General features: G+C 33.0%; 1 protein-coding gene across 3 annotated transcripts in view; it reads left to right on the forward strand.

Annotated features, from left to right (window-relative positions):
- LOC133048874 (zinc-regulated GTPase metalloprotein activator 1B) overlaps window positions 1-13915 on the forward strand; it is a 44944-nt gene that overhangs the window by 581 nt on the left and 30448 nt on the right. Inside the window, exons 1-5 of one of the 3 annotated variants that reach the window (XM_061132733.1) lie at window positions 2543-2645; window positions 3121-3207; window positions 5181-5277; window positions 6802-6893; window positions 12769-12828. In XM_061132733.1, the coding sequence (XP_060988716.1) occupies window positions 6833-6893; window positions 12769-12828 (121 nt within the window). In that variant the 5' untranslated portion in view covers window positions 2543-2645; window positions 3121-3207; window positions 5181-5277; window positions 6802-6832. Of the gene's footprint in view, window positions 1-2542; window positions 2646-3120; window positions 3208-5180; window positions 5278-5347; window positions 6411-6801; window positions 6894-12768; window positions 12829-13915 lie in introns of those variants that run through there. The other 2 variants (XM_061132731.1, XM_061132732.1) reach the window with 2 other exon arrangements.

A 13915-nucleotide genomic window follows, 5' to 3' on the forward strand; every position in this document is an offset into this window, starting at 1 on the left:
TGCATTTCTGAAGTTCACTGCCTCACTTGAAAATGGAAATACCAGTCACCTGGCTCAGTTTGCTTATTCTCTTGTGCTTAGTGGGGCAAGAAACGTATGTTTTATAAGAAGGTTCCCATTAAAGGTGTCCTTTCTGAAAACGGCCAAGGGCTCTTCCTCAGTATATTCCCCTTCCCCACCAACCAGTTTCTTCTTGCCTTTCGTGTAAAATACTCTATCACAACCTTTTATTTTTTTTTTTTTTGAATATCTGTTTGTAACGTACTGTCGGAGAAAGATAATAAAATTACGGTGTCCTCCGAGACTATATTTCTCAAACTTAAAGACTTTTCAGGAGTTCATGGGGTCACTTAATTCATAAGTTTGTAAACAGAGTAGTTTCCTGAAGGACGGTTTATGTGCTTATACTAGGAGTGCTTTATTGTAAAAGTTTGAGAAGTATCATTTTAAAACTACAGTTAAATAGAAGGGGTAGAATAAATATCATATTAAAAGTGTAGGGAAAAGAAGTGAAATGACCTGGGGAAAAGAGAACCATTTCTGGATGCTGCTAGAGACAAGTATAAACTTGGTGCACCTGAGGGCCTTTTACATAAAAACAGGAATTAAATCCCTGGCATGACTCTGTCTCTCTCTTTTTTGCTTTGTAGACTTAAGTTTATTTTCATTTTTACTCAGGGTTAATTTTATAAAGGAGTTTATTTATTTGTAAAGGAATTTCCCCAGTGTTATTCAGATGCAGTTTCACTGTGAAGTTGAGCAAATTTTTGTTCTGAAACAATATAGTTTAGACTTGCCCTCCCCACCTTCCCCATTTTGCTCACTGGTAGATCAGAAGAGCCCTGCAGATAATGGTCTGAAGCTTAGGAGTGAGGCCTCACACCACCAACTTCATTCCTGAATCTCAGAGATGGTTTCCCTGCTTATTGTTGAGCATTTTTGTTCCCTTGGTTTCTACCACATTTTTCTTCTGATTTTCCGCCTACTTTTCTGGCTTCCCCTTAAAATTTTTTTTTTATCCCTTCTCTGGCCTCTCTTTTAACTTCATACCCAGGTGATTTCTATTTTGATGTTCCATAGACATGTCAAACTCTGCATGTCCAAAACTTCATGTTAGCATCCCGTCGTGAATGGTGGTTGCTTCTGTGATCCTAACCATTTGGAATATTATAAAAGCTTCCTAACTAGTCTTGAGTCATATTGCCTTTTAATATGTTTTCTGTATTTTAGCCTTAGTGATCTTTATATATGTCAATCTGATTTTGTCACACCCTTCAGCAGTTTCTATTCGGGTTAAAGTTCAGCTTCCTTAACATGAGTTTATAATCTTGCTCTTGACAACCTCTTTAGCCTGAGAAACTGTGGCCCAGCCGAGTGAACTACTTTTACTTCTAAAAAGAGCAAGTGTTTTGGCCCCAGGAGGACATTCTTCTTACTGTTAGTCCTCTGGCTAGATGTCCCTCTTAGGTGCTCCACGACATCTTGTACATCTGTTGACTCTATCATCTTGTGGCATGGTTGCCTCTTTACTAATCTGAATTCCCCCCTCTTTCTTCCACTTCCCTTAATGTTTCTAAACTTCATGAAGATAGAGACTGTTTGTGTCTTGTGCACTTTTCACTAAGGTTCAGTATAAACTCTGGTCCATAGCAGACTTGAGTGCTTGAACTATGTCTTAGCATCTTTTGCTTCCTGGTAAGATGGCTCAGCCGTAAAGAGCCCTCATTGAAGGAGATGTGGGTTCGATCCCTGGGTCAGGAAGATCCCCTGGAGTAGGAAATGGCAACCCACTCCAGTATTCTTGCCTGGAAAAGTCCATGAACAGAGTTGGATGTGACTGAATGTAAACACATAGTTACCTATAAAGCACTAGTAATTCTACAAAGCCTTCCATGGCCACCTCATCCTTTCCATTTTCACTGCCACTGCGTAGTGCAGCGCTCATGCTCAGGGCCCTTGTCCCACATTTGGACTGGTTTTAAGAATGTCCTTATTGCTCTGTGTCCTTAAGATCTGTTCCTTCCATTGTGAGTATTGACCTTTAGTGATATTGAGCTTCCTAAATCCCTCTGAACACAAGCCTTACATCCCTTCAACAACTTTTATACAGATATGGCCCCCAAAGGTTGAAGGTATTAATATCCTACTACTCAATAAATCCCTCCTAGTTATACCCTAGAAATCTTGTAAAGTTACTGCAGAAGATGTGTACAATCTGTATGCATGTACACAAGTTCTTTTTAGCAGCACTGTTTGTAATAGCAAAACACTAGAAGCAACCCGAATGCCCACCAACAGAAAAATATGTAAATAAATTACATTTTTATATAATTGACTACAATACTATCTATATGCAGTTAGTGTTGGTTATTTATCTTTTTTTTTACCCCTCTATGGATGGTCACAAGACCAATGTTTTTTCCTTCTGCTTGAGCTGAATGTATTTAGGTGTATTATGCCACCTACTGGATAGAGTTAGTGTAGCTATATGAACTTTTCTATGTATGTGATTATTGTGTCTTTTGTTAACATTTCCTAGGTCCATTCGCCATTGTGTGTGTGTCAAATCAATTTTATAGACTGCTTTAAGCATACTAAAAACAGCCATATAGACATTCCGAATTTGTATGTGGTTAAAATAAAAGGTAGGTCTTTATGTGTACATTTTGGGGAAGTAAATTATTCATGGCTAAGAAACACTGTCATCCTGTAAAGGGATTTAAATACTTTTTGTTTTATAAACTACATGGCTACTTTATTCCCCAGGAACCATTACTTCAATAATTCCTTATTTAATAGAAAATTTAGATAACCTGACATTAATTGTTTAAGTTATATAGAAGACTTTTTTTTTTTTGTCATACGAGATCAAAGAAAGCTATGTGAGCCACCTTATTGGAATGTTTGTAAATATTTGTAAAATTTTATAAGACATAAAACATTTTTAATATAGTTTTCAAAGGGTATTTTAATCTTTTCCTCTAGAATCTTATATTACCATCGTTAAATAATATTTGAATAACATGCAAATTTTAAAGAGCGTTAGGACTCTTCACACTTTTTTGTCCCTTTAAAATTAGTCTTTTGACTTTTGTTATTTAAAACAAACGTATTTTATAGGTGCTGGGAAGACAACACTTCTTAACTATATTTTGACAGAGCAACATAGTAAAAGAATAGCAGTGATTTTAAATGAATTTGGGGAAGGTAAGTAAAGTTCAATAAATGCCATGCTATAAGAATGTATTGAACAGTTAATTCAGCTGGTGAATTGATATTCCATATGCAGAAATGAAAATGCAAGGTATTATCATGTGAACACATTGCTATGGATAGTTTTGGAAAAATTAGGTTCATTTATGTCAAGCTTTATTTTGTATGGAGTTGAGGTACTGAAATCAGATTGTTTCTATAAAATTTTATTTTGTATAACTTTAGAATTCATACCAGCAGAATTAATTAGATTTTTACATAAATACTCCAGAAGTAAAAATCTAAGGAGTTGAAAGAAAATCTTTCAGGAAGATTTTTGTACCAGTTAGGAAGATCCTTTTGTGCTGACTATATTAATTGCAGGTTTTGAAAATATTTGAAAATACTTCTGTCTTATAAATTTATCTTATTGAATGTTTATTATTCTGCAAAGCTGTTAAAACAGAAGGCTTAGAAAATAAATATGTGGTCTCCATCCTCCGGCAACTTCACTTATCTATGAAAATATATGTATTTTCCAGTTTTTTGTCTTCACTGAACTGTGTTTTAAGAAATTTATACAGCAGTGTTAGACATACTTCTCTGATTACTTTTATAAGTTTTTCTTCTCAGGTGTGAATTTCAGTAAAAGCTCATGTTTAGCTAAAAAAATATAACTTCATTTGACGTTTTCTTAAATTATTTTTTTTCAGTTGCAAATTAGTAAAGGAACTAAGTTTATGAGAAGAATGTGAGGCCTGTTAGTTGAACTTGATTTCTGGTTTAAATAAACTGAAGAGGATTTCAATAAACTAGAGTCCTGTCAGACAAAAATAAAAATCATAAGATTTTTTTAATCTTAGTTTTTATTTTAACTTCTTATTAACTGATCTTCTGTTGGACACTGATTACATTTATTATCATGTGTTACTATTTTTCTTCAGTCTTTCTGGACCTTTTTTTTTTTTTTTTTTAAACAGCTTTGTCCTTTAGAGCATTTGCAATACTTTCCTTTTCATTTTATAAATGTTCTCTACACCCTAAGTTCTGTAGCAACCCCTTGCCTAACTAAAACTTAAACATAAAATATATATCAGTGAAAAATGATTCAGTTTTTTTTCCTTATCATTTGCTTTAATGGATATTTAGAACTTTCCTGGCTTGGGCATGTTTCTTTGTTGGAGGAAATGTAAGATTTTTTAAATCATTCTTATTTGATAACAAGCATCTCAAACTCTCATATATATTTTTTTCTCAAGTAAGCATTGCTAAGAAACATGTGTGTATTTGATTAAAATTTAATTTTTAAGTGAGTACATTGGTACCCTGACCAAGCAAACTTCCTTAAAATGAACTAAGGGTATTACTCATATAGGAATGCTGAACAATCTGTCTAGTAGACACTGAAACAATTTAGAGAAAGAATGAAAAGAAAAAATACACAAGAGACTGAAAGGCATATGTTTAAAAACCAATATATAAGAGGGAGGTGGGAGGGGGGATTGGGATGGGGAATACATGTAAATCCATGGCTAATTCAAGTCAATGTATGACAAAAACCACTACAATATTGTAAAGTAATTAGCCTCCAACTAATAAATGAAAAAAAAAAAAACCAATATATAAACATACTGGTCTATCTAGAGAATTGGCCATGGACAAGAAAGAATGCCTTTAAAATAGCTATTTTATTAGGAAATGGGAGCAGTCTAGTAAGAGGCCTAGAGAGGAAGTAGATAACTTTCATTAATTTTGCAGTTGTCTCTTTAGGGGCTTAAATCCTCTTACAGAAAGAAAAAATAATCTAGAGTAGTATAGTTTAAAATATTGAGATAGCCTGAACAGAATGAAAGAGTACAAATTTCATAATTTATTTTTCATAATATATTTTTTTGCTTCGAAATCTCTGTACCATTGAGTATCCTCATCTTTGTTTTTGATTGACGAGTGGACATAATCTAAAGAGTGCTTCCTGTTAATTATTCTAGGAAGTGCAGTGGAGAAATCCTTAGCTATCAGCCAAGGTGGAGAACTCTACGAAGAATGGCTGGAACTTAGAAACGGTTGCCTCTGCTGTTCCGTAAAGTGAGAAAAGGATATACTCTGTGCTTGTTGGCTTCTATAAATGTTTATTGGTTATATTTCTAGCTTTGATTTTCTTACTAAATTAACAGAATCTTCATAATCTTCTTCATTGTATTTTCAAATAGAAGATACACCTATTAGGATGCATTTTCTTTTTCTTTTTTAACAGATGGAAATTGATTAATTTTAATACTATTCCATACATTAAGGCAGTGTGGTCACTGTGGACTTCTCACGAATATTGCTCCTTTCTAAATTTCTCAGTTATTCGCATTAATTCAGTTTTAAGAGATAAATAGCAGGCTTTTGTTTTTCATTTTTAAAATGATCTTATTCCTTAAATGCTGAACATTTAACACATAACGATTAAGGGAAAATATTGTCTCAATTTTAGGTACTCGGACATTTGTTAGTTGTTTTTGATAATCATGTTAATTCACAGTGTAGATCTTCCAGGTGAATATTATTTTTCCTTCTGAACATATAAGGGAATTAAGACTAAAAGACATTATAAGTCTGCATATCTAGTTATTTGAACCAAGATTAGGATCCATTTTCTTAAAGTGTTTCTCATTGTCTTAGCTCTAATGCTGTGGTGATTTTATTGAATTTTATTTTAGTTGTTGTTTTTGACATCAAGTTTTAATTAATGGTCCCTTTGGTGCATGAAAGTCTAATTTTATGTTTAAAAAATGATTATTATGAATGTAATAAGTTATTGGTCTTATTTCCAAGATTTCAACCTCTAAAAACAATATAAATGACCCCAAAAAAGAAAAACCCTCACTTCATGTTCCATCAATGATAGTTGTTTCAAGGACGGTGAATGTTTTATTCACCAATATAACCGCTCTTAGAAAAGGAATAACACATAGTAGTCACTCAAAAGTTTGTTGAGCAAATTATGAAAATTAATACCTGTGTTGTTGATTTTGTACAGTCCAGTGAATTATATTTCTTCTGCATCATTTACTATCTTAGATGTTTTGACTGTGAGTCAAGTGTATTACGAAGGCTAAAGCACAACAGGTCTTCTTAGCCAATTAAAATTAAATGTTTTCTTATGTTTTTAATATTACTAAGGAAAAAGGGAAATTAAAGCCTACTACCCTTATTCAGAACAAAAATAAAAGGTAGGTATATAAATAAAATTGTAGGTATTTAGCTGTTCTATTAAGCTACTGTAATTCATACATTTTGTCATTATTTTCTGTATTGACCTTTTTCTTTCATAAAGCTATCAAAATAACAGGTTCTGACTTATTTTAGTCCAGCAAATTAAAATTCCCTCTGCTTTTATCTAATATCTTGTTACTTGTCAACATATGTGCATCCATTCCTCTCCACTCCCCAAAACTGGTGAAACTAGATAGACATGTTGTTAGAAGCTTGGGAGTGAAGTAAATTTTTGCATGCCTGAAGATATTTTTATCCCTGGTTGCTAAATATATTTTTAAATGTTTGTGATGATCACTTTAAAATATTCAGGCAATCAACTGTATGTCATGTTTTGGTATTCTCCAGGGACAATGGCCTTAGAGCTATTGAGAATTTGATGAAGAAGAAAGGGAAATTTGATTACATACTGTTAGAGACCACCGGATTAGCAGATCCTGGTAAGAAATGTCATTATTAAAAACCAAAATATAGTTCTTAAATATTTTAAAATAAATATACTAGAGAAATACATAGAATGAGTATTAAAGCTTTACTCTAGATTAAATTTTTTGTTTTCTTTTGATTTAAAGGAGAAAAAATACTGAGTCATGTTTCTTTGGCAGATGAACAGTGATTAAAGTATTAGATAATTTTAACATGTTAATAGCATTTCAATTTCTATCAACTGATTTAGGATTATTGGTAGGAAGAAGAGTTGTTAAAACTTTCAGAAAAATCTAATAAAACATAGGAAAAAGGGAGACATTCTACTTCGGGTATATGTTTAAGGACTTTTGGAGTTAAATCCCAGAAATACTTATTCCCTTAAATTAATTGTTAGCATTTGTTTTCCTACTACTAAGCTTGAAATCATTTTACTTGTAAATATTATTATACGGTATGGAGTTAAATCAAGCCTGAAAGTGAAAGTTGCTCAGTCATGTCCAGCTCTTCGCAACCCCATGGACTATACAGTCCATGGAATTCTCTAGGCCAGAGTACTGGAGTGGGTAGCCTTTCCCCTCTCCAGGAGATCTTCCCAACCCAGGGATCGAACCCAGGTCTTGCACATTGTAGGCAGGTTGTTTACCAGCTGAGCCACAAGGGAAGCCCAAGAATACTGGAGTGGGTAGCCTATCCCTTCTCCAGCAGATCTTCCCGATCCAGGAATGGAACTGGGGTCTCCTGCATTGCAGGCAGATTCTTTACCACCTGAGCTATCAGGGAAACCCTACTGGGTCTTTTTTCTAGTGTGGAATTAATAATGGTTATCTATGAGGTTTTTACCTCTGAATGGAATTACATCTAAACTTCCTTGTTGAAAGCTACACAGAGTCTACCTGTTTCTAACCATGGGTTTCTGTTCCTTCTTACCCAAATAACTTTTAGGTAACGTTTTATTCCTAGTTTGCAGAACATTTAGTTTTGTAAGTCTGACCCATTTCTTTTTTCATCTAAGTCTATGACACTGCACATAAAATCATATTAAAGAACTAAGGGGTCATAGTTGTTTAAAAGAAATACTGGAGTGCACTGAAGGTTCACTGTAATCAATTGTTAATTTATTTTGAATTATTTAATAATAACATTGTACCTGTGTTTTCAAATTAGGATTGAGTTGGGCTTTTTTGGTCCTTATAGTGATACTAGGCATGGATTTTTCATACATTTTCATACATTTCCAAGAGGTCTAACTGATGATAGGACTTGAACCATTATATTGATGTTAAATATTAATTTAACTCTGGTAAGATAGGGAAGTATACTGTGTGCCTTTTTTTGAAATAAAATATCAATGTCTTTTGTTATAGCCACTGTATAGAGAAAAGTTCTTGTGATTTTGAGAGTAGGTGAATTTACTAAAACACAGTTCGGCTTTTCAGAGGAAGTAAAAGTTAAATAAAAATCTCAAAGAAAGCTTTTGCACAGATTGTAGGTGTAAACAGATGAATGTTTCTTCTTTCTTTAGAATAATGACTTTTATTGTTTGGTTAAAAATGAAACATTGATTATTAAAAAAAAATGCAATAGTACCTAAGAAAATACAAAGAAGAAAGTTTTAAAAAAATGTTGCCCTGTGTCTTATTACTGTAAAATACAAACAGGTAAGTTTTATTCCAAGATTTCTCTGTGCCAGGGCTACTTGCTGTGGTATGTTGAATGACAGCATCAGCCTTAGCTGAGAGCTTTGGAAAAATACAGATTCTATTTGGAAAAATAGAGAATCAGAATCTCTGAGGGCAGGACCCAGAAATCTGTTTCAATAGGCCCCCCACGTGATTCTCACACATGCGTAAGTTTGGGAGAGTCTGCTTTCTGTGTAAATATGCCAAGGTAATTCTATAAAATAGGATCACATTCTGGGTGCTATTCTTAATAATTATTAATTCACTTTTACTTGAACTTAGAAGAGAACTTGAAAGAAGTAAAAGGATTGCTGAATGTCAGATAAATACTTCTTCACTGCTAGAGATGTGAGTTAAAAAAATAAAAGATTATGAAGGATATAAATTGGACAAGTTATTTTTTTTAATTACACATTTGAAGTTTCAGGTTAGTATCTATTGACTGTCTGGCATAAAGGATGAGAGAATTAACACATTACCATGTTCTCCTATCTGGTTTTGGTTCATTGTTTCCTTTGCTATGTTGTCAAGGTTTCTCACATTTATATTCTGTCATACTTTGTTTAGTTCTGTCTTTAAACCATTTCAGTTGTCATTACCAGCACAGTAACTTCTGAGTTCCTGAGTTGATCAGTCTCTTGATTGACTGAACTTCATGATCATGGATTCCCAGGTGGCACTAGTGGTTAAGAACCCTCCTGCCAGGGCAGGTGACATAAGAAACTGGAGTTCTATCCTTGGGTTGAGAAGATTCCCTGGGGGAGGGCATGACAACCCACTCCAGTATTCATGCCTGGAAAATCCCATGCACAGAGGAGCCTAGCAGGCTACACAGAGTCACAAAGAGTCAGACGCAACTGAATCAACTTAACACACATGCGTGCATGCACATATGGTCTGGTAAGCTTTTCAAGCTTTCAGTCTTGTATTCCTGGAGATCTTGCATACTTCATTGCTTGAGAATGTTTTTTGTTCTTTTTTTTTATTTAATATTTGAGGGATGACTTGGCTAATCTCAGTGTCATTCATATTTTCCTGGAATTACAATATACTTTTTTGTAGGTTTAGTGCTTCATTTAGGGACTTTTTCCTTATTTATTACTGTGAAGAATTTTTCTGTCAAATTATTGAGTTCTCTTCTTTATGACACCAATTTTTCTTACATTGAATTTTCATTTGTTCTCCATACTTATTTTCTTCTAATTGTTTTGGTTTGCCTTTTGCCTCTGCATTTACTGTAATCATCTCAAATCTTCCTTTTCATCAGTAATTCTGTTTCCATCAATGTCTGTTGATGTTTTAAGTGAATGAATTCATTAAATAATGGTATATTGGCCTTAAGTTTATTTAATCTTTAGCATTCCAAACTACCTTTTCACATTATTCTGCTTTATTTTGCTTTAGAGCTTTTTTTTTTTTTTTTTAATTCTTGCCTTTTTTAAAAAAAAAGTTAGTTTTACTTGTTTCTTTTTGCTCTTTTTAAAAAAATTTTATTGGCCATGCCATGCAGCTTGTGGAATCTCAGTTCCTGACCAGGAATTGAACCTAGGTCATGGCCAGCAGTGAAAGTGCTGACTGTTAACCACTGGGCTGCCAGGCAAATTCCCAGCGCTTGTTTTTAATTAAGATTATATTGTTTTTATCTTCCTTATTATAAAAAAAACCTCTTGGAAATTTTCTTTCATTTCTTCAATTATGTTTCCTTCCAGAACAGGTTCTTTGCCATTGGTATTCCCCATTTATTTGTTCATTTTTCCCTTTCCTCCTTTTATCTTCTTTTTGCTTCTCCTAAACTGTAATACATATGCATAATTTTTTCAGTGTGTTTATGCTTAATGTGGGAGACTCAGAGAACTTGTCTCTACTTAGATGTGGTGTTCATGAATTTTTTAAATACCCTACCCATATTACCTAAACTTGCTGGTCTCTTAAGCATCAGTTTGAAAGCTGGGTATTGCTGAGGGATGGGGAAACAGAGAAAAGATGTGATTGAGACAGATGGGTAGTGTGATATTTTAGGCTCTGCTCTCTCACAATACCAAGTGTTCCGTTCTTGTATTAGCTCAAACTACTTGTGAATAGTTTTCCCATACCTTTTGTAGGGGCATCCTTGAGCTTCAGACCTTTCTCTCCATTTTGCTCTGAGCCCTGGAAAGTGACCTCCCCTGAAAATGTGGAGGCAGAAAATTTTACTCTTGAAGTTTCTTTGTTGACCTTTTCCTGTATTGCTTATTTCTCCCTTGCTTCTACTTCTCATGATTTTGGAATAAAATTATAAATATAGGATTTTGTAAACTATTTCTGTATAACTCTTGTTGAGGTTTGGGGTAGATGTAAGAACTATCATAAATCACATAGAACTTACTATTTCTTATTTTTACTATCATCCAAAAATTATGGCAGGGGATTGTTTATTTGGTTGCTGCTGATAAAATTTGACTTTCAAAATTTTATTTAGTTTATTCTTATGTTTTATGAGATTTTGAAGAATGGAGATTCTGTAATTTAGCTCAGAGTTTCTTAACTTGGTATAAATGACATTTTGGGTTGGATAATTCTTTATTAGAGGGGACTGTCTTGTGCATTGTATGATGTTTAATAGAGTACTTGGCTTCTACCTACTACATGCCAGCCACACTCCCATGGTTGAGATGACCAGAAATTTCCCCAGGCCTTGCCAAATAGTCCCTGAGGAGAAAAATCACCCTGGATTTAGAATCACTGATTAACTGCATTCTCTCGTCTTTATTTCTCCTGTTAAACACATGCATCCAAATTTTAAGTAGTTCTTTCACATGTAGTTTGATAAGTATTAAACCAAAGATACACATCAGGTTTAGAATAAAAGCTCTAATACAGTCTTACAGCTCAAATTAATATTAAGCAAATGTGAACTATTGGACTCATAAGCTATCTGAATAAAAATCAGTGAATTAAAAAATATTTGTGTACAATGTTAGGAATTTTACTGAGTGGAAAAATGAATACTTTTTAAAATAACTTATTATTTGGAATAGTGATATTCACAATAGATTTGCTTTTTCTCCTTCATTAATTAAAATCATGTTGTTAGTCAAGTAAGTGAAGAAAATTTTTATTGGCAATTCAGTTGTTTCCTGTTTAGAAGACTGACACTCTCCGGTCCTAAGCTAAATAATTGTCATGGTAAAGTAATTTCCTTGAAAAGGACAGGCATTGATTCAGCCCCTGTTACTCACAAATCCTATTTCAGTCAAATTGGAAAACTATTAAGTTTTTGGGAAAAAATCAATAGGTATCAGGAAACCATTAGATCTTGTGGCCCTTGCTATATCCTGCATGAGTAATCACTGTAAACAGTTGACAGGTATTTCATTGTTGACGCAGAGTGATGCTTGGGAGACCACATCTCGTCAGGGTAGGTGGACAGCTTTAGACACTGGAATGAGTTCAGTTATCCTTGTTTCTCCTCATACTCATTCTTTTAGACAGCTCTGTCACTAATGGGGCCTCTGATGCTTTGAAAAATCAAATTCTTTCTTTGCTGTCAGTTTTCTTTTTCTTGTGTTGTGGCATACTAATCAGGGTGTGTGGTTTGGTGCTGAACCAGTTTCTATCAAAAACAAGTTTTAATTTCTTATTTAGAAATTATTTTTCCTCAAAACATTCTCTAAATTTTATATACCATACTAATAAATAGTGTAAGGATTTATTAGTAAGGTCTTAATTAATTTTGTCATACTTTTATTCCGTAAAACTTAAATTTTTGAAAATTTACAAAAAAATTTGAACAACTGATTTTGGATTTATCTGTATTTGCTTTGTTTTCCTTTAGGGAAATAATTATTTGTGAGCTGTATGATTATTTTATTCAGGAGAGAGAAAATAAAAATAAGGCCTATGTACATACAACCATTCTGCTCAAAATATTTGATAATATTTATTGATAAATTATTATGGCATTGGTAAAAGCTTGATATTGTATTTGTATGTAATAATACCTGTTCTTTTTTTTTTAATTGAAGTAAAAGAGAGGGCAAGAAATGGATAAAAATAATAAATGGTTCTATCACTGTAATTCCCTTAAGTAGATTGAAAACCCATATTTTATTTGTATATGTATTTTTCTGCTAATTCCATTGGGGCAGTTTAAATCATTATGGATAGAATTTTGTTTCCTAGTTTGAAGAAATGTTTTTATTTGATGAGTATTATTATATATTTTCAGGTGCTGTAGCTTCTATGTTTTGGGTTGATGCTGAATTAGGGGTTGATATTTATCTTGATGGTAAGTTTAGAAATGAATTTTTCATATTAAGATCATTTTTGTTTATTCATTGTTTACTTCTAATTCCTTGTATTGATACTCTTTTTAAGCTTGTTTGGTTTGATGATGAAGTCTTTGAACAGATTCTAAAGTCCCAAACAGGATTAGAACCAGATGTCCATTGTAATCTCAACTTGCAATTTAGTGCTTCCATTAAGGTTTTCCTTTTAAAATACTATGTAGATTTTCTATATTCCCTGATGTTTAATTTATGCAGTTAGTATATAACTTTTTATTTTAAAAAACATACATAGTATGAGGATCAAATTTCTACTTTTCCCTTGAAGGTAACAGTTAAACAAAGCTCCCTATCCCTTACCCACTAACACTTTTGGTCAGTCTTGTTCATAGACTTCTTTTAAGATGTATTAGAAATTTCTGAATTAGGCACATATATCCCCTGAAACATCCCCCGCCTTTCTGGAAACCATGTTTTCCTAGACTAAGGGGTGAACTTTAAGAATTACTGAAACTGGGCCTCATCATTTGGCCTTACTATATATGAAGTGTAGCTGGTTAAATTCCTTAGGCATCATCAAACTCATTCTGTTGTTATCCTTCCAAAGATTATTTAGCATATAAATTCAGAGATTGCCCAACTAATTGATCATTTGGAAATTTAGATACATATTAGATAAAAGAATTAGATTGGTGAGAATTAGATAAAAAGAATTAGATAAAAGAGTTAGATTGGTGAGAGATGTTAGAAATAAGATATTCTAAGATGCCTCAGATTTGTTAAGCAGTATTTTAAATAAGAAAAGTTTCATTTTTGATTATGTGAAAGTAAACTAAAGATAAGCTATCTTGTGTGATTTATCACATTCCACTTTACATTATGAAATTCATGTCATCATATTTTGGATTGTAAGCTTTTTAAAGGCCAGAGAAATCTTATTTTCTTTTTTGTTTATTTAATTTTAAACATTTGTTTTCATTATATCTTATCTTGTGCCTTAGAATAGTGATAAGTACATGTTTGAAATGCATCTACTTACTAATGGAATGGAGTTAAATTGCAGTGCTGGAAAGAGAAAGAAACAATATT

Source organism: Dama dama, chromosome 29, assembly GCF_033118175.1.
Source record: "Dama dama isolate Ldn47 chromosome 29, ASM3311817v1, whole genome shotgun sequence".
In the NCBI taxonomy this organism is placed as follows: Eukaryota; Metazoa; Chordata; class Mammalia; order Artiodactyla; family Cervidae; genus Dama; species Dama dama.